Below are 25,718 nucleotides of genomic sequence, written 5' to 3'. Positions count from 1 at the left end.
TTCCATTCAATGAGAAACCTATTACAAACAATACTGCCGAATAGAAAACAATTCAAATTCATTTTAAACAGACTCAGACAGTTCTAAACCAACAATCATTTATATATTTAAAATTAATCCATCAAGTGGATAAATAAAATTATTTAATTATTGATAAAATTCAAACTACCGAGGATGCCTTGATCAGGTGGCACAGGTCCATAATCCCAGCTACTCAGGAGCCTGAGGCAGAAGGATGGCAAGTTCAAGGCCAGCCTTGGTTACAAGTGAGTTGAAGGCCAGCCTGAGCAACTTGGTGAGCTAAAAGAAATAATTAAGAGAAAAAGCTAAAAGAGAATGTTGGGATTGTATTGTAGAGAGAGATAGAACACTTGCTGGGTGTGTATATAACCCTTCAGGGAGCCCCCAATTGAACTTTAAAAATGGCTAAAGGCTAGGACATACTGGAAAGGCAAAACAGGACAAATTCAGACTTCTTCATAGTCTAGTCATGCCTTACAACAACACTACAACCAAGGAACAGAGAAGTAATTCCCCAAGTCCACACAGCTATGAGGAGCACACAACTTAGGGTGTGTGCTCCACATAGAGCCATTCTGCCACCAGCTGAGTAAGTGCCTGTCCGCTAGATAACTGATGAATGACAGCAGAAGGCAGGCCTTTCTACCTCTTGCTCTTGCTGCTTCTGTCTTTCCCTCCCTGTGTTCCCTTCCTACCTCACTCATCTCAGCATTTCTAAGTAGAACTCAGGGAATACACTGGACATTCATAAGTATATTTTAGGAATCTGTTTTCTTTTTTAAAAGATTTATTTATTTATTATGAATACAACATCTTGCCTCCATGTACGTCTGCACGCCAGAAGAGAGCACCAGATCTCATTATGGATGGTTGTGAGCCACCATGTGGTTGCTGGGAATTTAACTCAGAACCTCTGGAAGAGCAGTCAGTGCTCTTAACCTCTGAGCCATCTTTCCAGCCCAGGAATCTGTTTTCTAATGTTGAAAAATAACTTCTGTTCTGACTCATTCCAGAACTGTAATGAAAACAGCTGAGATCAAAATTTTCACTATCAATCAAGAACTTAAAACCCCATGTTATTCCCCTACTCCTCTTTGTATGACTCAGACATTCTACAGGTCAAGTTCACCTGGTGCTAGCCTGTCTAGCTTCAATGCTGTTTACTATAAAAATCAGAACTGTCACACAGCCTCACTAATCTGTTAACTACTTAGAAATTTGTGTTAAGCATATTTCCCACCAACCACACAGAGTTACAGCCCTCTTCAGAGAGTAATTGTGTGGCACATGTAATACCTAATACTAAAATATTGTTTTGCCACAAAATGAAAATCTGTCAGTATGTGCCTAATATATAGATACAGATATAGATATGTATATATTCAGCAACATGAACTCGGAACACCAACATTTTCAGCTATTGGCTGTGCTGTCATGGAGAAATAACTTGTTCTATGCAAACTGAGGACTGTGAAGCAGACAAATAGTATACCACCTAATGTTGAAATTCCCCGGAGTTCTCAGCGCCGCTGGTGTAGCAGGACTCTTAAAGTCTAGCAATCAAGAGAACAGCTAAATGTGCAGGGTATGTGGGAAACAAACTAGTTTCCAAAGAGAGAAGATCTGCTCAGAGGGGAGCAATGGAAAGATTGGACTGGAGATCTGAGCCAGGGAGAACATGCCCTTCCAAGTTTTTGTCAACTTCACACCCGCTAGGACCACCCGGAAGGAAGGAACCTCAGCTTCCTCCATCAGACTGGTGTAGACAAGTCTGTGGGCACTTCCTCTATTAACGATGGACGTGAGATGACCCAGACAGAGTTAAGGAAACCTTTCAGGAAAGTCCCCTTAGGGTCACAGAAGCCCTCTTCCTGCTTAAGATACCGTGACCCCCCAACACCTCTGCGTTAGTTTCCTGTTGCTGCTACCAGAAGTTATCACATGCAGAGTGACTCGTATAACACAAGGGCATCAGCACCAACTGCACATGGACTCAGCTCCTAGCTCTGGGCTTCAGGCATCTGCACATCCCATCTGAAAGTCCCCGCTAGAGAGGACCCATCTTTCCTTCCTAGCCTCTGCCTGCAGCCTGCATTGTTTTGTTCCCAGTCCTTCCTCCATCTTCAGAGTGAACGACCTCTGCTTTAGTCAGCAGATCTCTGAATCTGGCTACTTCTTTCTTCTCTTCTCCTAATATACTCTCCCCTTCTCAAAAATCCTGCATCTGATCCTCTTCGTAAAGTCCCCTCGTCACAGAAGGTTCCATTAAGCTCTGGGTACAGGGGCTGGAGGGATGGCTCTGGGGTTAAGAGCACTGGCTGCTCTTCCAGAGGTCCTGAGTTCAACTCCCAGAAACCACATGGTGACTCACAAGCATCTGTAGTGAGATCTGGCGCCCTCTTCTGGTCTGCAGGCATTCCTGCATATAGAACACTATATGTGGTAAACACTGAGGATAAGGAAATGGCTTTTTGTGAAAGAAATTACCTGGCCTACCATCTATTACAGGTAATGCCTAACTACATTTTTCCCTCTCCACTGGGGAACTGTAGCTACAAAGTAATACTTAACTATCTCGAGTAATTGAAATGCAAAATGTTGAAACCACTCACCAGTTTCCGATGAAACGAGGGTCGTTCTGATCAAGGAGAACAGGATTTCTGGGATCGACATAAAAACCAATGAGTAGCCCACCTAGTAAATATCCTACTGCAGGACCAAGTGCTCCCATGACGTACATGATGGCTGAGGAGACAGAAGGGGAAAGACAGCAGACAGACAACGTTACACAGGAGCTAGACGTTCCCTGACGTGATTGTCACACTAAGTAAGCTAGGCTCCGCGGCTGTCTCCTGAAATGTTGATGCTGATGCTGGGCTTCAGACTTTGTCCCTTATTGCGCCGTCACCTGTTTCTTACAGCGTCAGAGTCACTTCGCCAGCTTTGTAGCTGCTTCTGTCTGGACTGTCAGCATGAGTATCTAGGCCCCTCCCTAGACCCACTAAACTCAAATTTCCTTTTTATTAGCACACATTAATTGTGTATGATAATGGGTTTTATCGCAGCATTTCCATACACATGATGAGTTTTCATCATATTCACCCCCTTACCTCCTCCTGTTCCCCTCATGCTGACCCCCATTCCCACCTAGTCCCTCCTCTACTTTCATGTCTTTCTTTAAAAAAAAATCACTTAATAATTTTAATCAGGGTCCTGGGTAGGAGATTTAAATTCAATTTTTGAGAGTACAGACCCAAGCTAGTTAATAAGTCCATCATTGGCTAACCAGGAGACATGAAAGAAAGGAGAAAGAGAGGAAAGACAGTGGGTGCCATTTGTCACAACTGGATGATTCTAGCGAGATGACCAATCTGGAGGGCAGAGTGGTCCTGAAGCCTGGATTCCATTGAACTAGCTGGCAGCTAGCAGGCTCCGCTCAAGTGCCCTCTGCCTACTACCATGTTTGTTACTATTAGGGTCAAATGAGATTTTAGAATGCATTGGGCTCATTGCTAACTGAACAAGCTTACTTTAAAAATATCCACAAATGACATTATTCAGACAGTACAAGTGGAAAGCATCAAACACAGATGGATCAGAGATCAGTTTGTTAAAACCCGTCTAAAGAGCTTGGTAAGGATGTCTCACTGTATACAGGTCAGGAAAGCAGACACTGGATTCAAAAGACTTTTGCCGTCAAATAGATTTGTAGCCAAAAAAAAAAAAAAGGAACAAAGTTATTAGCACTATTTTTCTGGGTTTTTTTTTTTGAGACAGGAAACTACCCCAGGCTATCCCTAAACATGGACTCCTCTTGCTGCACTAGCCTCCAGGTTACGAAGCTACAGGTTCATAACACCGTTCCTGCCTCTGCTGTATTTTACCATATTTCTATTTTCACTTTCCCAATTTAAAATTCTAAAATGCCAGTTGGAAATCTTGAGGTGGGATATGGAATTTCTCAAAAGTCACTGAAGACTCTAGATACACTTCTCATGCATTTCCCCCTACTCAAAGTCCACACTTGGGGACAAATCCATAGGCATTTTTAAGTCACCGATGCATGAGAGGCATGAATAACAAACTCTGGAGTTAGGTATTTCTCATTTCTACCATTGTTCATTTGTAACCACCAACTAGAGAAGGTGTTCAAATATACAGCCTTCAAGCTGCATATCCTTTTCCAGAAAATCATCAGAATGACTTCCCTTTACTTTATTATCCATGACTAAATAAACTTTGACCTTGCCACTCTTACATAAAATCACAGACAAGGCCAAGACAGTAATACAATACCTTCTCTCACCTTTCACACCATTACAAACATAAACCGCAGTGCTCATTTTACAGAATCATCCACATGATATTAATGGTGCTTCCATTCTCCATCTGGAGACAGAGGACAGAGGCAAGCCTTAAATAGACCGTACCCTCCCAGAAGCATGCTCTTCCTCTATAAAATCGGGATTTTGGCAAACACCTTGGTAATTTCTCTGTCTACATCCTCCACTGTCACTCAAAACTATAAAGCACTTTTCAAAGGTGTGCACAGGAAGATAACATTAATGTTTACATCTCCAAGCAGGACAGACCCACTTAGAACCTAAGACTGTGAGGGCAAAGTAGGACACGAGTCATCTTCCCCAAACAGTTCTTCTGGCACGAAGGAGGCCATCCTGCACACACAGAGCTGGAGGGGTATTGCTGCCCTGCTGTTTATCCCTGAGCACAATGGCACGGACACAAGAAGAGCATGTGTGTACAGTAAGTCCACACAATTACCCAGTGGATGGAGAATCCACCAGAAAACCTCAGCTGCTTTATAAACTAGAGATGAAGCTTTTAAGATTTAGTGACGCAATGAGAAACATTTGTTTTTTATTGCGTAGCAAGCATATGAAGTCCCACAGAATCACACACACACACACACACACACACGCATGCACACACGCACACATGCACACACACTTCTTCAGGCTGTTTGTTGTTAGCTTGCCACGATGAGCACCCAATCTAAGTCCTTACACAGTTACCAACCATTCCATATTTAATGTTTTCCTATGTAGATTTAACCTTGACTGCAATCTATCCTCTTTTACTTTCTGTGTTTATTATGTTCCTTGCTGCTGTCATGACCAAAGGCCTGACAGACCATATTTAAGGAAGGATTTAACTTGGTTTGTGGGTTGAGTGAGGACAGTCTATCATGAAAAAGTTCATAGCAGTGAAAATGTGTAACTAGGACTGTGTATGTAGATTAGGAAGCCAAGAGAGCTCAGATCCAAAAGCGGACTGAGATACAGTCAGTCATTGATTACTGCCTTCTTGTAACCCATTTCCTCTGGCTAGGCTCTACCTCCTATTTCAGAAACTTCCCAAAATAGTATCACTAGCTGAAGAGCAAATATTTGAACAACACATGAGTCTGTGGGGGACATTTTACATTCAAATCATATCATTTCACCCCTGTTTCCATAGGCTTATGGCCATCTCATAATGCAAAATGTATCCAGCCTAACTTTAAATGTCCCATAACCCTACAGTTCCAACAGCATCCTCTAGCTCCAGGTCTGGTGTCTGTGGTCTGCAGTGGAATCACCTAAGTTTAAGAGTCTCAGTCTCAGTCAATACAATCCCTGTTGCCTACAGCGAATGTGGCCTCTCTCTTAGGCTGGCAACATTTGAGAACTTTAGCTTTCCTTGGAAAACATCTCATGGTCCTGGCATCTTCAGCATCTTAGAATCGCCGTGACAACTTAGGCTTCATCTTCACAACAGAGTGCAATGTCCTTCAGGGCCTCATTGATTGCAGGAAATCTGACCCTGTCACACACTTCCTGGCTTCAGTGCCTTTCTGAAACCTTGGTGAAAGTTTCCATAACCATATAATGCTTGCATTCTGCATGACTTCAAACCAAGTACTACATAGGAGATAACACCAAATTCTGCTTATAGTTTATAACACCAGGTGTAACTTGGATCCCCTTTCATCGCAATTACAGTAACCGTTGAGTGTCTGGGTGACTGAACCTGAGAAAACCTTGCTGTGGGTAGTCTTGTGGGGGCAAGGAGGCCCTGCTTTTCAAGCACTTTCTTCGTAAATGAAAGTTTTCCAAATGAGTGTGTGTTGTTACATGCTGGAGTTTCCTATGTGTGAGGTCTTCTCTTCCAGGTACTTTTCCTACTGTCCCAGTGCAAAACAGGACAAGGTTTCTCTTTAATTGTGCAAAGCTTTTTTAAACAATTACCTGTATTTTGTCCTTAACTACCCACAAACTTTGATTTAGCTCATGATTCTCTATTTGCCAAATTACATTTTTTTCACATCTTTCTGCTCACTGCAAGTTTGGATTTCAAGCAGTGTAACCATGCCAGAGCCTAAGTGTTATCTTCTTCTGTGGGAGATACAGTGATGTCTCAGTAGTTAACTCCACGCATAGCATACCTGGTTAAGTGGAATGATGATTCTCCATCATGTCACCCCTGTAGAGGAACGGGCAACTTCTAAATCCACGGTCTCTGAAGAGAAACCACTGGCACCGGGCAAGCCAGGACACTGGTTCATCTGCTCCTGAGTGACCCCAGTGGAGATTAGAGAGAGGCGGGACAATCACCTGTGGCCACACCGCTGCATTTCCTCAGCCCCTATCAAGCTGCCACTTCCATTTCAAGAAGAATTAAAAGATGTTCCTCCTTTGTCACAAAAACCCAACTGGCCTGCATTGTATAGGGTTGCAGACACTGTTGTTCTGGTGTGTTGGTTCTAACTCTATGGTGTAGTTTTCTCTAATTCTATAATCCTAGCTAGATTCTTCAGTCAGCCTGTATGCCCAGTCTTGAATCACAGGAAGTGATCCCAGAATTCCTAACAGCAGTTGTCCAGTCAGTCATAAACCTTGTGGGATGTCGGAAACTCGGTATCTCAAGCACAATCAACAAAGATTCCAGTATCATGATGGCCTACAGAATTACTACCTTTCTGGCTTCATACCCTAAATACTGAGTAAGCCACTCCTCCACCCACTCTGTAACAAGGCATTGGAGAAAACTAGGGCCATTCCAAAGGTAAACATGACTGACAAAGCATCCCCCAGTGAAGAAACACACAAAGCTATGATTCATGGGACAACAAATAGATGGGACATCAACAATATGTTGTGGACTGAAGGGGAGGAGGGACCTACGGTAATTAGTCAGGGGTGAAGGGTGATTGTGGAAAAGAGGACTTCCAGCATAACCCACTCAGGATGCAGGCAGAGCCACCTGCATGGGTAAAGGCACAGATGTCTAGAAGTGTGTTCAAGAAGCTATGAGAATCCATGGTACTTTATTTGTAGTAGCTAAAGCTGCAAACAACTAAAAAATCTGGGGAGTAAATGAACTAGTAACTGTGGTAAGTTCATACATTAGAATATTGCTTATCAATCTTAAAGAATGCATTAACAATACCTGCTAAAACATGGAGATTCTTCAAAATCTAAAATGCAAGATGGAAGAGAGTGAACAGTACAGCCCATACCCTGGTCCTATCCTTAGGCCTCAGTGCACAGGCAACCATGTGAGCACAAGCTGCCAGCCCCACCTCCTCTCCGCCCCCAAGGACAGTGAAATTTGCTGGTGGCAATGCTGGCTTCTACAATGCAGTGTCCTGTCCCCTTTGACTATGAAGGAGTAAGTCACTTTCTCTGGGCAATGGAGATCAGACACCAACACCTAGGATAGGTAGGCAGGCGGAGTCCAGGGTGTCTCCATGACTATTCCCTCCTTTGCTATGTCTCTCCCTCTGATGCAATCAGTGGAATTCTGAAAATCCAGAGTGTCATGTGGCTGCCAGAGATGTCTCTGTCTACCTCATTCCTGCTGTGCCAGGTCTTGGGTATTCAGGTTCCCATTCTCATGCATTGTGCTTGTTTATGGGCAGAATTCATTGAGAGAATCACTACCCTCAAGTAGGATGGACATCTTTTCTTCCCGATACTTGAATCTCTACGTCCTCTTCCTCTGATCAAAGCAATTCCATTTTCTTTTGGCATCTGCTCTCTGCTCACCCATTCAGTCGTCATGGCCTGTTCTCCGCTAGACCTTGTCCTGAATGATTCATTGGTAGGAGATAACAAAATCATGCCAGTCAGATGGTCCTCTCTCCACAAGATCCCTCTGTGACCAAACGGCCCAGTCCCAGACTTCTTCCAGAACTCTGCTCAAACATTACTTCCCAGAGCAGCCATGGCTCCCCACAGATCTACACAGAGGTCAAAACCTGCCATCACCACTTCTTGTTGCCCTGACTGTTGGAATTTCCATCAACACACATCCCATCACATGTGGCACGCGCTTGTTTGATCTTGCATCATCTATCTCTCTCATGGAGTGTCAGTTCTGTAGGACCAAGGACTATTCTTCATTGTCTTGTTATCAATGGCCAAGGAGCGCTGACCACAAACTGACAAAGATTTGTTGAATAGAGACAAGATGAAGACACAAGCTGTGAGTCCTGAGTGAATAAACAAAGGCAGTTGAAGCCTTGTCTTTACAACAGAAACATATATTGGCTCTCTGGGGACCTCTGTCTATCTCTGTGAGCCTTCTATCTCCTTTCCCACCCCAAAGTCTGTGATTTACAAAGTTGGTCCCCGTGTTTTACAGTCACAGAGCCCTCACTTTTGCCTTTTCCAGGTTCCCATACAGTTCACCACCCTCCCCAGTTGGGGTTTTCTTGGATTCTCACAGCCTTCTTGTAACAGGACTAGATTGCTGCAGCAGCATCTGAACTTGGACTTCTATTTATCAGCTGCTGCTGCTTCTAAATTGCTCCAGGCCTCCAGCTTTTCACCACTCTTCGTGTATAGCTCCCTACATTCCTGCTGGGCCAGGATGCACATTCTCAGCCATCCCATCACTAACCCCAGGAACCAATGTAGACAGTGGGTTAGCTGTAAATGTGAGTTAGGTCCAGGATGGGAATAGGTATAACCATGCCACAGGCTACTGTGCTAGTCCATGCCTGTGGTCCTCAGATGCCTAGTGAAGCCAGCACAGGACAGTCATGGGAGGCCACCTCTTGTACATGCTTGGTGACACAGCGACTGAAGATAAGAGACAAGAGCAGCAGTCCACACATCACTGCAGTATCGCAGTAGTGACACCAACTCTCATTCCAATTGCATTCAAGTTCCTGGAAGACTGCCAACATACTTCATTGTACTGGAGCACCGGATTTAAAGAAAATACCCCTTCCCTAATTCCTTCCACTCACCAGCACAGGAATAAGGGCCCTTTATTCTCAGTTATTTTGAGAAGTGATTTTTTTTCTTTTTAAAGATTCAATTACTTTGACATAGACCTGACAGCAAAAGACCAGCTGCCACAGCAGTCGGGGAGCAGTCGCTCACTTGCCCAAGGCATCTAGGGAGCATCTTGGGTCATGACGGAGAGAGGCAAAAGCCTTAAATAGATTCCTCACTCGTCCTCCTAGCAGCAACCACTGATTCATATTGAGAACTACCATATAAAATACTCTCAAGGAAATCTGAAACTTATTTAGGGTATAACTTATTCCCTCAAAGACAATGTACAAGTGCATACAGAAGAATCCATTTGCCCTTAATTCATACCTGGGGCCTAGAAGGAAGCTATTTAATGCACTGTGACTTCAAAGCATCACGATAGCCACTTTCTAGTGTGCACCATCAGTGCCTTGGGACAGACTCCAGCTGTCAGGAAGCCTGAGAAATATCTTTTCCTCTTAAAGCACATCACAGTTTTCATTAGTTGGCTAAGAAAAAAGGAAGGAAGAAGGAAGTAATCCAACAGTTTCATAAAAAGTGAAGAATGATTCCTCCAATAATTCTAACTGAAAATGCATAAAGGTAATCAAAACGCTGGTGAAAAACATAAACCTTCACAAGTTACCAAAGAAATAGGGAATGCAAAGAATAAAGTGTGAAGCTAGTCGGTAGCCAGCAAAGAGCGTGCTAGGTCAGTATTGAGGCAGCTTAAAAAACATCAGTGGACTGGTCAATCTTAAAGCTTACTGGTACATCTTGCACAGTCAAGCTTTTACTATATTTACACACACAGACATAGACATAGATATATAGATCTATCATTTGTGTTTTGGTAACAGGTCTCATGCGCTCCAAGCTGGCTTCCAACTCATTGGACAGTGGAAGACAGCTATGCAGTCCCAATCCTCCTGCTTGCTTCATGCAGCACTGGGGATCGAAGCCACCTTACTGGGTGTAGTGGCACATGCCTTTAATCCCAGCACTCCTGAGGCTGAGGCTGAGGCAGGTAGATTTCCAAAGAGAAACCCTGTCTCAGAGAAAAAATAAATAAAAGTAAAAGATATAGAGTAATTTAAGCCACGTAAAGATGGAAAATACACAGAAAGTTTGGATACTGTATGCTATTGTGTTTTTCACTTGTTCAGTGGCTAAGGAAGGAACAACTGCTGAAATATACTTGATTATAAATGCTGCTGAATTAATACAACTTATATATTTCAAAAATGCTTTGACTTCTAACTTTAAATATAAGGACAGGTGACTTGGGAAAAGAGTTTTTGTTGATGTTTCCACAGAAAATGGAAAGCTGGGATTCCTTCCAGGCTTCTGTGGTTTGATGAAGCAATGTCTCTGGCAATCCAGCATCTGAAACAGCTGGGATGATACATCCATACAGACCACAAAAACAAGGACTTAGCCAGGTTTCTGAGTTTTGTCATGATCCCCGTGGTATGGACAGTGCTCCCTATCAGCAGGAAGCAGTTTGGAATGAGCAACATCCAAATTCCCAAATATTATTTATAAATCTTTGTTTTCATTTGAATGGGATTGCTTATAATTGGTTAATAATCACAACAATCTCTTTTTAAAGGTAAAAGGGGATTATGTATTGGAAATGAATACTTTGTATTGGTATGGTTTTTCATTTATTGATACAAAGTCAAGGTCAATTTTGTGATATGCATATTTCTCCTCTTGATTAAGTATTGTTTTTATACTGATCTTTTAAAACATAATACATAATTAAATACAGATTATAGATAGTTACTTATAATCAGAATTTATACTTAGGGTAGTTAGGTTTTCTAGATACAGAGATATATTTGAGATAAATAGTCAGCCTTCAAACCTTTCAAAGACCTTCAGAAAATGGCATTTAAAATGGTTTAGGGTTTTTCTTGACAATGAGAAATGTCTGCTTCTGGCACACCAATTATGTCTGAGAGGAAGATGGGCATCAAAGAAACTCATTATGGAGTTTGCTTTCAACACGGCAAGATTAGCAATTTGGGCAAGGAACTGCTCTTGCCTAGACTGTTTGACTGTTGCTGTATAATCATGGGCATGCAGGACCCACCTAAAATTCACTACTGAATTTGGACAGTCTTAAAGGTTTCCTGCTTCATGGAAGAGTCTGCCAGACTTTCAGCAGGACACAGAAAAATGACTGACAGACTGCCAATGCAGATGGACAGTTTGAAATTTCCTACTTTGCTGAGAAGTCTTCCGGACAAATTGTGGCCTATAGACTGAAGATGGATGCCCTAACATTACAGAGGAACTTCAGGTGACTTTCCAGGTAGCAAGATGTCTCTGTCAATTCTAGTGTTTATATATTATCCTTCTGTGACCTTTGATGGAGTTGAAGGCAGATAATTATAATCATAGTTTTCCCTAGTTATGATAAAAGATAAATTACATATAAGACTTTAGATTCACAAAGATAGGATAGATGATATTTTCTTTAAATCTTACTAAATGTTAATGGACTAAATATTGTAACTACTTGATAACTGTTCTGTTATATATAATTTGACTATGTTAAAATTAAAACCTTTCTTTTTATTTAGACAGAAAAGAGGAGATAATGGGAGATGTCATTCTGTAAATCTGTTCTCTTATTGGTTGTTGAATAAAGCACTGTTGGCCAATAGGGAAGCACGATAGGTGTAACTAGGAGTCAAGGAGTATTCTGGGAAAAAAAGACAGAGAGACACGATGTAGGCTGCCAGAGTAAGAGGTCTGGACCCTTTTCTCCGGTAAGAGAAATACTTAGATTAACAATTATGGGTTAAATACTTAAGTCGGAGCTAGCCAAGAGGAAACCAGCAAATGGCCATCAACTTCATAATTTAAAAAAAAAGAAGAAGAAGAAGCTTTATCAAAGAAGACTTGTGGGCAGCAACTAAGCTCGTGAAAATGTTCAAAATCTTCAGTCAGGAAACACACACGTTTTATTTACTTTTCTGTTGCTATGATAAAACACCATAATGAAGGCAACTTCTAGAAGGAAGTGCTTATGGTCCCAGAAAGGAAGTCTATCCTAGGGAAGCCATGGCAACAGTAGGGCAGAGCCAGAAGCTCAGAGCTCACATCTTCAACCACAAGAACAAAGCAGAGAGAATGAAGTGGAAGTAGGGTGAAGCTATAAACCCCAAAGCCCAGTGCTGTACTTCCTCCAGAAGCCTCCACCTCCCAAACTTCCCCAAATACCACCTCCATTCCAAGAGAAAGTATTCCTACATAAGCCTGTAGGGGACATTTCTCATTCAAACAGTTCAACACATTAAAACTACAATTAAATACTACCAAACACTCATTCAGATGGTTAATTCCCAGCATAGTAAAGTAACTAGAACTCTCACAAACTGCTGGTAGAAATATAAAATAGTATAGTTGTTTTGGTAAGGTCCTAATGAACTAAACACACACCTAATGCATGTTACTCTTAGGTGTTGTACATGTGTGTGTGTGTACAAAGGCAGAATATCTACCCTTGATCTGCTGAAGCTAAAACTAGAAAGAGCCAAAGTGTCTACCTCAAAAGGAACAGAAAATTACATAATTTTCTTACACCAGAATGCTGGTTATCAATACAAGGAAATGAATTAATGATGGGCACTAAAACCTGGATAAATTCCAAAGTAAGTGAAAGAAGGGCATTTTAAAACCACAAGTTACATGATTTACCTTGGGAAATTCTAGATAATGCAAAACAGTCCCTAGTAATAAAAGGCAAATCTGTTGTTGCCTAGGGACCATGTTACAAAGATGCATGAAGAAGATGTGTTCACAGATGACTCCAGTGAGTTGGGAGAGGGCCAAATCCTTTCAAACTGTATATGTAATTATATATAGTTTATTCCATGCCAATTTTTATAACTTTTTTTCTCTTTTCTTCCATTTGATTTTATGTGTGGGTATTTTGCCAGTATGTATGTCTGTGGACCACATGGGAAGAGTGCCTGAGGAGGCCAGAAGTGGGCATCGGATCTCCTGGAACTAGAGCTATAGACAGTTGTGAGCCACCACGTGGGTGCTAGGTATCGAACATGCTCTGGAAGAGCAACCGCAACCAGTGCTCTTAACTGTTGAGCCCTCCCTACTTTATGTCAATTTTACTTTAGAAGTAACAAAATGAGTGTTCTAAAAGTAGATTCTGGTGAAGACTGCACAATTTTATAAATTCACACCCCCTCTTCCCACAAAAATCACTGAATTATGTACACAGAGTAGAATGAATTTTCTGGTATGTAAAGTAATTTTTGAAACTAGATGGAATACACTTATTTGTTCAACTTAATAGCTTGGGCATGTCGACACAGCTCTCACCTCAAAGGGATTAAGAGATGGGTTATTCAGAAGCCAAATATAAGTAAGTGATCATGGGACTAGGCTACCCCAAGTTCCATGTTCCAATGTAGATGGAATTTCATTGATTTACAGTAACAGAACAAAGAAATCCATAAATCAAGACACCTTTCAAATGTGCTGTTTTATACTATACACCAGGTAAGAGGACTGATTGCAAAATGGGAAAAGCTCTGCCATTAGCTCAGATGCTGTCTGACAAAACTCTAGCCCTTTGATTAGTGGGAAGCCAGGCTTTGTTAAATTAACATGTTTATATATTCTAAAGGGTTTTTTCAATCTGTTGGTCAGAATGTCTAGCAGGATGCTATGTCCAACACAGAGTGGGACAAGTAATGGCCATGCCAAAGATGGCACAGAATCAACTGTAATTAGACTCTGGACCCACACCATGCCAACCTCTCCACATCACTGTAGTTTGAGCAGCTGACCTCCCTATCCAAACAGTTTCTTTCCAGGGATTCATACTCACACGTAGTACAACCTTAAAGGGATTATTTTTTGGTGTATCCTTTATTATTTTTCACATTTTCAGTTTTTTTATTAAGAAAAGCAAAAACACCTTTTGGAATTAATGTTTTATTCTTTCATCCATAAAAAGACTCTGGATATGAAGCCTGTCAGCTTAGTGGTCTTGTTTAACCTGTCCCTCTATCATCAGTAGCATCCTACAGAGGCACTTGACACATGGTGACATGAGCATACCACTGGGAAATGAGCAGACAGCGCTTGGAAAGCAATCCTCCAAGTTCCCCTGTCTACCCAACAGTCACAGTGCCTTCACTCGGGCCAAGCTAAATCAGGGGTTGGCAAATGACCAGACAGATTCAATAAATACAGTTGTATTGGAATGCAGCTATACAAATTCATTTGCATACTGGGATCCCGTTTTCCTATCTTAACAGCAGAACTGGGTAGTTGTGACAGAAATGGGCTATCCCAAGGGTTACTGGCTGGCCTTTTCTAGGAAGCATATACAGCCCTTTATAAGGAAGAATGGCAGTCACTGAGTGTCTGCTGTGTTCTAGGTATTAGCTAGGTTTCCACACAGTGACTTTTAAATTTTGTCTCCAATAGAGTTCTAAGTTGCAGTTATAACTCTCAGAAGTTTGAGTGAACTTCCATTACATGCATTTCCCAAAAAGCCACTTTTCTATTTAAAAGATATTTTTAGACAAAGTCTCACTACATCTAGCCCTGGCAAGCCTGAAATTCAATAGGTAGATCAGACTGGCCTTGAACTCACAGAGATCCAGCTGCCTCTGCCTCTAGAGTCCTGGGATTAAAGACTTGTGCCCCCCCCCCATAGCTAGCTTACATGTTATCTTTTTTTTAGATTTTTTTATTATTTTAATTTTAAATAGCTTGTTTTACATGTCAATCCCAGTTCCCTCTCCCTCCCCTCCTCCTGCACCGCCCCACCATCCCCCCCACAGCCTCCCACCCTATTGCCAATTCCTTCCACATAGGGGATAGCTAGAGTCTGTCATTTCACTCAGGGTAGGGTCCAGGCACTCCCCTAAGAGTCCAGGCTGAGAGGGCATCCCTCTTTGTGTTATGGACACACGATGTCTGTTTGTATTCCAGGGATAAACACTGATCCACTGCTCAGGGCCCCATAGGTTGCTCGGGCCTCCTCACTGACTCACACTCAGGGGCTCTGGATCAGTCCCATGCTGGCCTCCCAGCTGTCCATCTGGGGTCCAAGCGTTCCCCCCGTTCAGATCAGCTGTCTCTACTGGTTTCACCAGCCCATTCTTTGCCAATTTGCTCATCGCTCCTCTCTCTCTCTGTCACTGGGTTCCTTGGTTCAGTTCAGTGTTTAACTGTGGGTGTTTGCCACTGCTTCCATCAGTCACTGGATGAAGGCTCCAGGATGGTTATAGACATCAAGTTCATTATCAGGAATGGGCATTCGAGGTGGTCTCTCCACTATTGCTTAGCTTGCCAATTGGTGTCAGGACATGTTATCTTTTTAATAGGCAAGCTCATGTAAAATAAAAATCGATTTGTGTGGCCAGGCACAGTTGTGCAAGTGTGTAATCCCTGCACTCAGGAAGGGTAGCCCCACAGAAGACATGACCAGCCTAAGCTGCATAGTCCCTGCCTCCAAAACAAGTTCTAACAGTAAAAATGAAAGACAATTTACAGAAAAAGAAAATTCATTTGTTAAGTCAATATTTACAGGGATAGCAATTTCTCAAATGCTCAATTTATAAGGGCATAAAAACTCAAGCAGGAGTAAAACTCATGTAGGAGTAATAATGTAGCTGATATTTAACGGTTGTCTTCAAAAACTGAACTACACACATCACTCTGCCATCCAACACTAACGGTTTTATGGAAAGAAGCTATTTTATGCAACTTAGAGAGCTGAGAGATCAGTTCCTGTCTGGAATGTGACTCTGTCGCTAGAGTGCTTGCCTAGCACAGATGAAGCCCGGGTTCCACTCCCCAGAACTAAATAAACTTTGCATGGTGGTATGCACATGCAATCCCAGTACTCAGGGTATAGGGAGTGGGAGATCAGAATTTCAAGGACATTCTCATCTCCATTGCAAGTCCAAGGCTAGAATGGGGTGCCAAGTCTGCCCTTGCTCCATTTAAGATGATGTGTCTTCAAAAAGGTGATGAAAACTTAATGATAAGTAGCATACAGGTGTCTACAACTCAAGAAAACATGAGTGCAAATTTTTTAATATTTTGGAACTGTGAGTAGAAGAAATCATAAGAGCATCCTCAATGAAAAGAAAGTTCATTCAGATTTCCATCTCCAGTTTTATCACTAATTACCTGCCACAGGATGGCAGGAAAAGACACATTATCTGAAAAACACATTGAAAATATGTTTCGTGACTTTTTCTCCAGTAATTACAGGGAAGACTCAGCCACACACACCAGGTGTTTAATCTGTCTCTTGGGACGATTAAGTCACTGCCAAGAAGCACCTTCCAGGTAAACAGGCACAGAGTAGCACAGCCATCTCCTCAGGCACTTGAAGAAATACTATCTCCATGGTATCACCTAGGTACAAGTGGAGTGATGGCATATTGCTACAGGCTATTAGTAATCAAAGTCTACAGTTACTGAAAGGATGACAATATAATTCTATAAGATAATGTTGGCCCTTTATTATTATAAGATACTGCACTAATGACTTCAAATGTATCTTCTCAGGTAATCTTCAGAACAACATATGTGAATGGTGCTTTAATTATTCCAATTTAAAGCATTTTCCTTTGCAAAAGCACTTCACTTTGTTAGTCACTTAACAATAAGAAAGATTAGTCGATGGAGGAATGCCCTTCTGTATGCTGCAAATATATATTTCATTTATTGGTTGATGAATAAAGTTGTTTTGGCCAATGAATAGGCAGAATTTAGCTAGGCAGGAATACCAAACAAAGAGTCAGGGAAAGAAAGACAAAGGACAGACGCCATGTAGCTGCCAGAGAGTCAGGAGACCCAGGCATCACTGGCAAGTGAAGGCCATGTTGAGATACACAAATTAATAGAAACAGGTTAATAATTGAGAGAGATAGCCTGTAAGAAGCCTGAGCCATTGGCTAAATAATTGTAACTGACATTAAGTCTCATAGTAGTTATTTCATAGCAGCTGTGGGAGCCCAGTTGGGTGGAGAGAAACTGGCCCAGTGGGATGGAGACTAGACAGAGAATAGTCTCCTACAATTAGTTTTAAAAACGGATTTACTTAAGCTAATGCACCTATTTTGTTTTTTAGAGTTTCCTGGTGATACAGTAAAGGAAATATGGCAAATTACCAAACTAGTACCTGGGATTTTATTTTAAAATAAAAAAATCAGGGTAGAGAGAACTCAGTTAATAGAATGTTTGCCCAGCATGTGCAAAGCTCTAAGTTCAATCCCCACGTTAATTCTTGAGCACATAGTAAGTTCACAGTCAACCTGGGATACACTTCATCAAATCTGTGACTAAAATAATATACAGTATACCAGGGTTAATGACCACTCAACCCAAAATTCATGTAGATCAGACACTGATGTAGATCTAAGACGACCACATAGGTCTCTTGGCAGACTAGCTTTGTAACCCCAGAAAAATTACTCAATCTTACTTCTGTCCCTGCTCGTCTATTAATAGGAAATTATAATGCTTCTGTTAGAAACAAAGAAAAAGTTCTGTGTCACACAAAGGAACACATAAGCAGAGCAGCAGTGGCCTGGCAAGGCAATTCTGACTCATACTGGGCTAGCAACACCCCCTGGCCAACATAGCTCCCATCTTTTTTATCCCTGATGGTGATGAACTGGGTCTCATCCCATTTTGGAAGGCTGACTTCACAGTCTAATGTGATTGGCTAATTGGTGCAAAGGGAAATGTTTGGAAAAAGTAGTTAGTTGGGCTAACTATCATAAATTTAAAAAGCAAGACCTTTTTTAACACTTCCAAGGGTTACTGAGGCAAGAAAATGAGAAAATGTTAAGAAGGACTCAAACACTCACTCGGTCAGTGTCAATTTTTTTTGTTTGGTTTTACCAGACAGGGTTTCTCTGTATTGTTTTGGAGGCTGTCAGTCCAGCCTGGCCTCAAACTCACAGAGATCTGCCTGCCTCTGCCTCCCGAGTGCTGGGATTAAAGAAAGGTGTGCGCCACCACCGCCCGGCCGGTCAGTGCCAATTTTAAGAGTGATTGCTATTATTATGATTTATAGTATCATGCCTAATTCCATAGTTACAGTCTAGGTGTGTAAAAGATGTTTGAGTATTTTCAGAACCACCAAAGAGTGATGACAATAAATGATGGCATACACTGGGTTATTTCATGGTCAGGTGTATTTCATAATTACCAAAGTCAATGAATGTGGAAATCACATACCTGATTTTCTAATAACCAAAATTTCCAATCACTTGAAACACCCTATCCCTGATCATTAATCAGTCAGTAGTTACACAACATGTCTATGCTTTGTGTGGAGCTTTCAGCTCTGGTCATAACAAGATGCCGGTCTTGGACTTTGCTCCTGTTGCCATGGCAACTAGGCTGGGCTAATAGATTAGTAGCCAGGCCCATAATAACGGTAAAAGAGCTATAGACTCTCCCAGGAGAGGGTCAGAAGACGCTGCCTGGAATCCTAGCTATTACTTTCCCCGTCCCACTACTCGTGATCCCGGGAAGCGTAAGTAAAAGGCTGATTAAAAGCTGGGTTCCATGAGGCGGTTTCCAAGCAATCTCAGTCTCTAAAGGGGTGGGATTTTATACTGATACAGCTGTTTGGGGGTCAACATGTTCCTGTAAGTCATCTCTCACCCACGATGTGTAAGAAAGCCCCCAAAAGTCACCAAGAACTTTGGGAACATTTTATTTTCTGTTGCTGGTGCCCATCTGAGGTGACTGGATGTTGGCTCATGTCTCACCAGGAAAAGTTAATAAAACACTGTGTTAAACATTATGGGAAATAAAAGAAAGTCACGTTTTTTTTTCCTGAAAAAGAATTTGTGATCTACAGATACACTCATAAATGTATGCCAGACTGAGCCTGGGGAGCCGGTTCAGTCTGTAAAGTGTTTGCCACCAAAGTCTGAGGACTGACTTCTGGTCCCCAGAAAAATCAAGTATGGTGGGATGTGCTTATAGCCCCAGCACTGGAGAGGCAGAGACAGAGGGATCCTTGGCACCCACTGGCAAGACAGAGGAAGGTCAGCTTTGAGGTTTCAGAAGGCAACGAGGACTATTCTGAGCTAAGCGGGAAGTCACTAGTGCTCCGTTCTGGCAAAGAAGGTGGCTGTGCTCTTCCTGTGCTCTGAAAACCCGAGTGAAGCTGAGCGCAAAGGCAATGCACTGAGCGGCTTGGCAGGAGAGATGTCAAAACATCACGATATCTGGGCTGTGCAATAACTATGGCTCACAGCATTGCTGAAACTAATAAGAGAACTCCGAGTAGGACATGAAAAATGTGCAGTTTGGTAAGGAAAGGGGTGTGATCACATTTAAAGATGCAAACAAAATAGACGTGTCAAGGCAGCGACCACTGTTAAAGAAATTGCGCTATTAAGAGAAACGCACTGTTCCCTGAGACAGTAAGAAAGGTGGCCTGAGAGCAAGACCCCCTTCAGAGAAGGCTGCTACTTCTCCCTCCCTCCCTCCCTCTCCCGTTTGCTTTTTGAGACAGGGTTTCCCTACGTAACCACCCTGGCTGTCCTAGAACTCGCTCTGTAGACCAGGCTGTCCTTGAACTCAGAGATCCACCTGCCTCTGCCTCCAGAGTGCACCACCACCCAGCTCAAGCTGCAACTTCTGAAAAAGCAAATTTTTTCGGAAAAAAAATGAAAGAACCCAGACTGGGAATGCCACCGAAGGGATTCCCTGTCTGAAAGTGAAATACGCACAGCCCTGGTAGAAGGCAGCATGTCTAGCTGGCAGCGGGACTCCATTGTCCACGTAATTTTAAGGCATACGAAAAGTCAAGAGTTACAGGGTCCTGGAGATTTACATCAGGGTTCCAGAAAGCTGCTTAAGTCAGGCTATGTGTAGCAGGGTTGGATTCCCTGCAGGGAAGCCCTGGCAGTCATTGCATAAAACTGTGATGGGCAAACCGAAATTGCAATGGAAACCCCGGAATGTTAAACGTGCCAGGGCCATGAGATAACCCCTGAGGGAGCTGCAGGCACAGATTGGAACCAACTCAACAGAGAGGCTCGATGTACTATAAGTGATAGAACTGAGAAACAGGCTACCCAAGTCTGTTGGAGCTCATAGGATGCCTCGAGGGCCAGATGTTGGATAGGGAAACAGAGGATTTGGTATTTTGCCTGCTGGGTTTTGATGTTGCTTTGGTCCAGCCTTTGCTATCCTCTCATCCATCAATGTAACTGAGAATGTTTGTTCCATACCAAAATATATTTGAATTACAGAACCTGTTTGTTTGGTGGTTAAGGATTTAGCTCAGTAGCAATAATATACCTGTCTAGGTTCAGTTACACACACACACTCATTCTCATTCATTCTCTCTCTCTCTCTCTCTCTCTCTCTCTCTCTCTCTCTCTCTCTCTCTCACACACACACACACACACACACACACACACCAACCTACTGTCACCATAATGGCTAAAAATTGTTAAAGTGTTCATAGCTAATAGATTGCCTTCAGTATCAGAAAAGACATTGGATTTGGGGCTTTTAAACAGTTTTTGAATAAATGCATTTTGCATTAAGAAATGGCCATGAACATTTGAGGACCAGCAATTGAATTTCACAGTACAAAAGAATATATTTGGACATATTTGTGTTGCTTTTAGGTTTTTGTTTTTGCTTTATTTTTAATTTTATTATTTTATGTGGGGGGTATTTTGACTGCATGGATGTCTGTGTACACAGTGCTAGCTGAGACCAGAAAAGAGCATCAGATACCCTAGAACTAGAATTACAGAGTAGCCACTTAGGTGCTAGGAATTGAACCTGGGTTCTCTGGAAGAGCAGCCAATGCTCTTAACCACTGAGCCATCTCTCCAGCAGCTCTGGTTGACTCAGGATGGTTAATCTTTATTGTCAGTTTGACAGGATTTGGAATCACCTGGGAGACACACTCTGGGAATGTGCCCAGAGGGGTGTAACTGAGAAGGAAAGTCTGACGCTGAGTGAGGGTGGTATCATCCAAGGGATGGGAGACAACACTTAGTAACAAAGCGGAAAGGAGACTGGGGCTGAGCACCAGCAGCTCTCTCTGCGTCTTAACCACAGGTACAGCATGACCAGACACTCCATGGTCTCACCCACGCCTTCACCACTATGATGGACTTCAAAGCCTCAAACTATGAAACAGAGTAAACTGTGACTTCCTTGCTTTTGTCAGAGCAACAAGAAAAATAACTTGCATGTGGGCTAAGTGACAATGAAAGGTGCCAGTGGTCACTGCCAAATCTAGTTCTCATAATAACTAAAGACAGAGGGAAAAGTGAGGCAATGATGAACACTTAGGAAGTGCCCTCACTGCAGTTTCTTTTTTATTTTTATAAATGTTTTAATTTTTATATCACATTTATTTATTCAGTGTGTGTATGTATGCATGTGTGTGTAGGTACACTCATACCATCATGAACATATGGAAGATGGGAGACAGCTTTCAAGTCATTCTCACCATGTGAGTCCTGGGGATCAATCTTTTTACCTCCTGAGCTACTGTGCTGGCTATCTATAAACAGACCAGACAGACAGACAGACACACAACAGCCAACCCTGCCATCATACTTAAAAGATGAGTTTAATTAATTATTACTTTATAAGGAAATCTGACCTTTAAATGCTAAGGAATATATACCCCAGTTCTAAGATTTATAAAGCATTATAGTCCATTATCTGTCTAAGTCAATATAACCAATATAACCCATTGTCTGTCTAAGTCCAAGCATTTACATTTCACCATGTAGCCTTCTGTGTGATCTGAATAAATCCATGAGTGAGATAAGATCTTAAACTCAACAAATATCAAAATAAAATAACAAAAAACAATCAACCTACCACTAGTGTTCTACCAATAGCAATCTTCATAATGGGAAATAACACACAAGGATTCTAAGCACGAAACCATTGACTTTTATACAGAAAATACTGAATTATCACAGAAGCAGTTATAATCTTCACAGCAAAGTCATTTTAGAGGTGTTCCTGTAAATTTGTGATGTTACATTTTCCAGTATTCTCATATGCTTTATAAAGCTTTAGGGGACACTTCTAGAATAGTCTCACTTGACAAAGAATTAATTCTGAGAACTGGCTAGAGAGAATAAAGCTATCATGTAATATTTAACAGTTCAAAATGAGAACTTAATGGTTCTAAAAGTACCTAAGGAGCCAGTATTGAAAAATGTCAACTGTGTGACCTGAATAAGGGGGAGTTCATGGTCCCCAGACTGACAGCTGGGAAACCAGCATAGGACCAAACCAGGGATACTCTCTGAGCCTAGACATATGGAGTAGGGCCTAGACCCTACCCCCAAATAATGTGACACACTTTGAGGATCCCCCATAGAAGGCCTCAACCTCCCTGGGAAGCAGAAGTGGGAATGAGATTGGTGGGTTTGTGGGGGGCATGGGAGGAGGGGAGAGAGAGGGAACTTGGATTAACATGTAAAATAAGATTGTTTCTAATTTAAATTTTAAAAAATCTAGGAAAAAAAGAAAAATTATGAGACTTAAAATTATAATTCTTGAATTAAAGATATTTTAGTATCAAAATAAACTTTAAACTATATTTAAAAAGAAAAAGAAAAATGTCAACTGTGAGCACCAGAAATCGTTCTTGGGAAGAAGCACCAAGAATGACCTGAACCAAGTGACATCACTGACCAAGGTAGAGCCTCTACCCATTTTCATCCATTCTCAACATTCAGGCAATCCCTATTCTATTAACTCCACAATCCAGACAGTTTCCTTCAGCTACTTTCAGCAATCTCATCAATGACAAATATGGTGCCAATGGGTGGATAAAAACTTACTATGAGAACTTAAAAAATAATTCTAAGCTGCGCATGGTGGGAGGCAGAGGCAGGCCGATCTCTATGGCTTCAAGACCAGTCTGGTGTACATATTGAGTTCCTGGAAGGCCAGGGATACATAGTGAGACCCTATGTCAGACAAAAATTAAAAAATAATTCTAAACTGTACATGGCTAAAGCCTAAAAGCAACATTTAACTAATGTCTGCATAATTAACTAATGTCTTCATAATTATCATGTGTCATCACAGCTCAGTGGGAGGAATTTTAGTAATGTACTCATCAGAAAGAAATTCTAGGAACAACCAATTACTCATACCCACAAAAGGTAAGCCTTGGAACAAGATGACTCAAAATGCTGCCATGCCCAAAGACCTGAGTTTAATAACACAAATCCACATAACGGAAGTCAAGAACCAACTCCACAGCTGTCCTCTGATCTCCACATGCATGCATGGTGACATACACAAACTCACATACCACACATGTGTAGACTCATCAAATAAATAAATGTAAAACAAAATGCAAAAAGAAAGAAAGCAGGTCAGTGGAATGGCTTAACAGGTAAGGCACTTTGTCGAGTCTGATGACCTGAATTTAATTCCCTAGTCTCACACAGAGGAGAGACCCAACTCCCTCAGGCTGTTCCCTGACATACATACATATACACTTACAGTGCATTAAAATGTTCACAAACAGTTAATGTAACAAAAATTTGTTTAAATCAAATGACCTTTTTGTAAGCTATCACACAGACACACACAACAGCAAGAAAAAATGCCCAGAAGGCTTGTGGCAAAGAGGGAGTCCTTGTGCACTGTTGGTAAGAATTGAAATTAATATAGCTATTATGGAAAATAAAGCAGAGATTCCTCATAAAACCCGACTGAACAACTTGGTTCTTAGTTAGGATTTCTATTGCTGTGAAGAGATACCATGACCATGGCAACTTTTATAAAGGAGAGCATTTAATTGAGGTGGTGACTTATAATTCAGAGGTTTAGTCCATTATCATCACGGCAGGGAGCATGCCATGAGTGTGGTGCTGTGTAGCAGCCATGGTACTGGAGAATTCTATATCTTTATCCAAGGGCAGCAGGGAGTGAACTGTCTCATTGGGTATGACTTGAGCATATATGAGACCTCAACGTCCACCTCCACAGTGACACACTTCCTCTTAAAAGGCCATACCTACTCAAACAAAGCCATACCTCCTAATAGTGCCACTCCCTTTGGGGACCATTTTCTTTCAGACACCACACTTAGTAATCACAATACTGGATACACAGCCAAAGGATTTGAAATCACTATGGCAGGTGAATTATCATGCTTACTGCAGCATCATTCATGAGGCAAGGTATGGATTCAGCCTACTTGTCAGCTGAATTCAGCCTCTATAGGCAGCTGAAAGAGAACAGAGTTACTTTGCCTCACAACTACAGGGGTTTCTGTTTATGGTCAGTTGGTCCCATTGCTTTTGAGGCTATAGTGAAGCATAATATCACAGTGGGGAGTGGGTGGGAAGCAAGCTGATCAGTCTCGTGGCAGCTGGAAAGCAGAAGAGAGGAGGAAGAAGAGGAAGCAGAAAGGAGGAGGAGAGACTCCTAAAGGGCACACCTGCAATGACCTAACTTCCTCAACTTAACTCTACCTCCTAAAAGGTCCACCGTCTCCCAACAATGCCAGAGGCTGATGATCAAGCCTTCAACACAAGACCTTTGGAAGGCACTGAAGACCCAAATCATGACATGTTTGACTGAGTTGTACTCAGCCACTAAGCTTGAGAGAAGCCATTAGATTCACAGATAGCCTTCAATATGTACAAGTGCTTATACACCATCATAATTAACAAGGTTGCCTAGACTGGATAATAACATGAAGTCATGTCTACAGTCCTTCAGTCTAAAACCTTAGAACCAAATGTGTCCTGGAACTCAAATTTTCCCCCTTTTACAAATGTAACAATTTAATGAGGCATCCTGGTGGGAGCTTGGAAGACAAGAATGCTAAAAGAAATGTAGACAATGGAGGCCAAGTCCATGAGAATTCAGAAGAAAACAAAAACTCCATCAGGAACTTAGCTTGGGAGCATTTATGTGATATTTTATCCAAGAATCGACTTCATTTTGCCCATTCCTTGAGAACTTAAGTGAAGTCGAATTTAAGACAATGGACTAACTTGTTTAGCAGAGGAAGTTTCAAGACAGGACAGAATTCAGGCTGGTACTGAGAAAGCCACTATAATTGTTAAAGAGATCAGAACCGCTGAAAACACAAATTCATTCAAAGCCTACACTGATACAGACAAGGTTCTCATCTCTTCAAATGCAGCTGCCGACAGAAGTGTTCCTCAGTCAGCACACAGCTGTGATCCAAAGGGTCTGGCTACATGTCAATCTGGCAACAGAACTTAGCAGTGTTACCCAGTGGTACTGGTTTTCAGATGTGAAAGATGCAAGGTTGAGAGTGTCTTGAGTCTTGTGCCACAGTTTTAGAGAGCAGCTGAGGGTAGGCAATGTATGACAAGGTCAGCATCCCTACAAAGGCGCCATAATATGGGAAACACC

The 25,718-nt window shown here is 41.9% G+C and overlaps 1 protein-coding gene across 2 annotated transcripts in view; it reads right to left on the bottom strand.

Moving 5' to 3' along the window:
• Positions 1-25,718, bottom strand: part of Slco5a1 (solute carrier organic anion transporter family member 5A1) — a 152,438-nt gene that overhangs the window by 83,975 nt on the left and 42,745 nt on the right. For both annotated transcript variants that reach the window (XM_005066758.4, XM_040741432.1), the window contains one exon: positions 2,634-2,766. In XM_005066758.4, the coding sequence (XP_005066815.1) occupies positions 2,634-2,766 (133 nt within the window). The remainder of the gene's footprint in view (positions 1-2,633; positions 2,767-25,718) is intronic.

This window comes from Mesocricetus auratus, unplaced genomic scaffold (assembly GCF_017639785.1).
Source record: "Mesocricetus auratus isolate SY011 unplaced genomic scaffold, BCM_Maur_2.0 Super-Scaffold_6730, whole genome shotgun sequence".
Taxonomy (NCBI): Eukaryota; Metazoa; Chordata; class Mammalia; order Rodentia; family Cricetidae; genus Mesocricetus; species Mesocricetus auratus.
The sequence above is the reverse complement of the archived record's forward strand: the minus strand, read 5'-3'. Positions and strand labels throughout refer to the sequence as shown.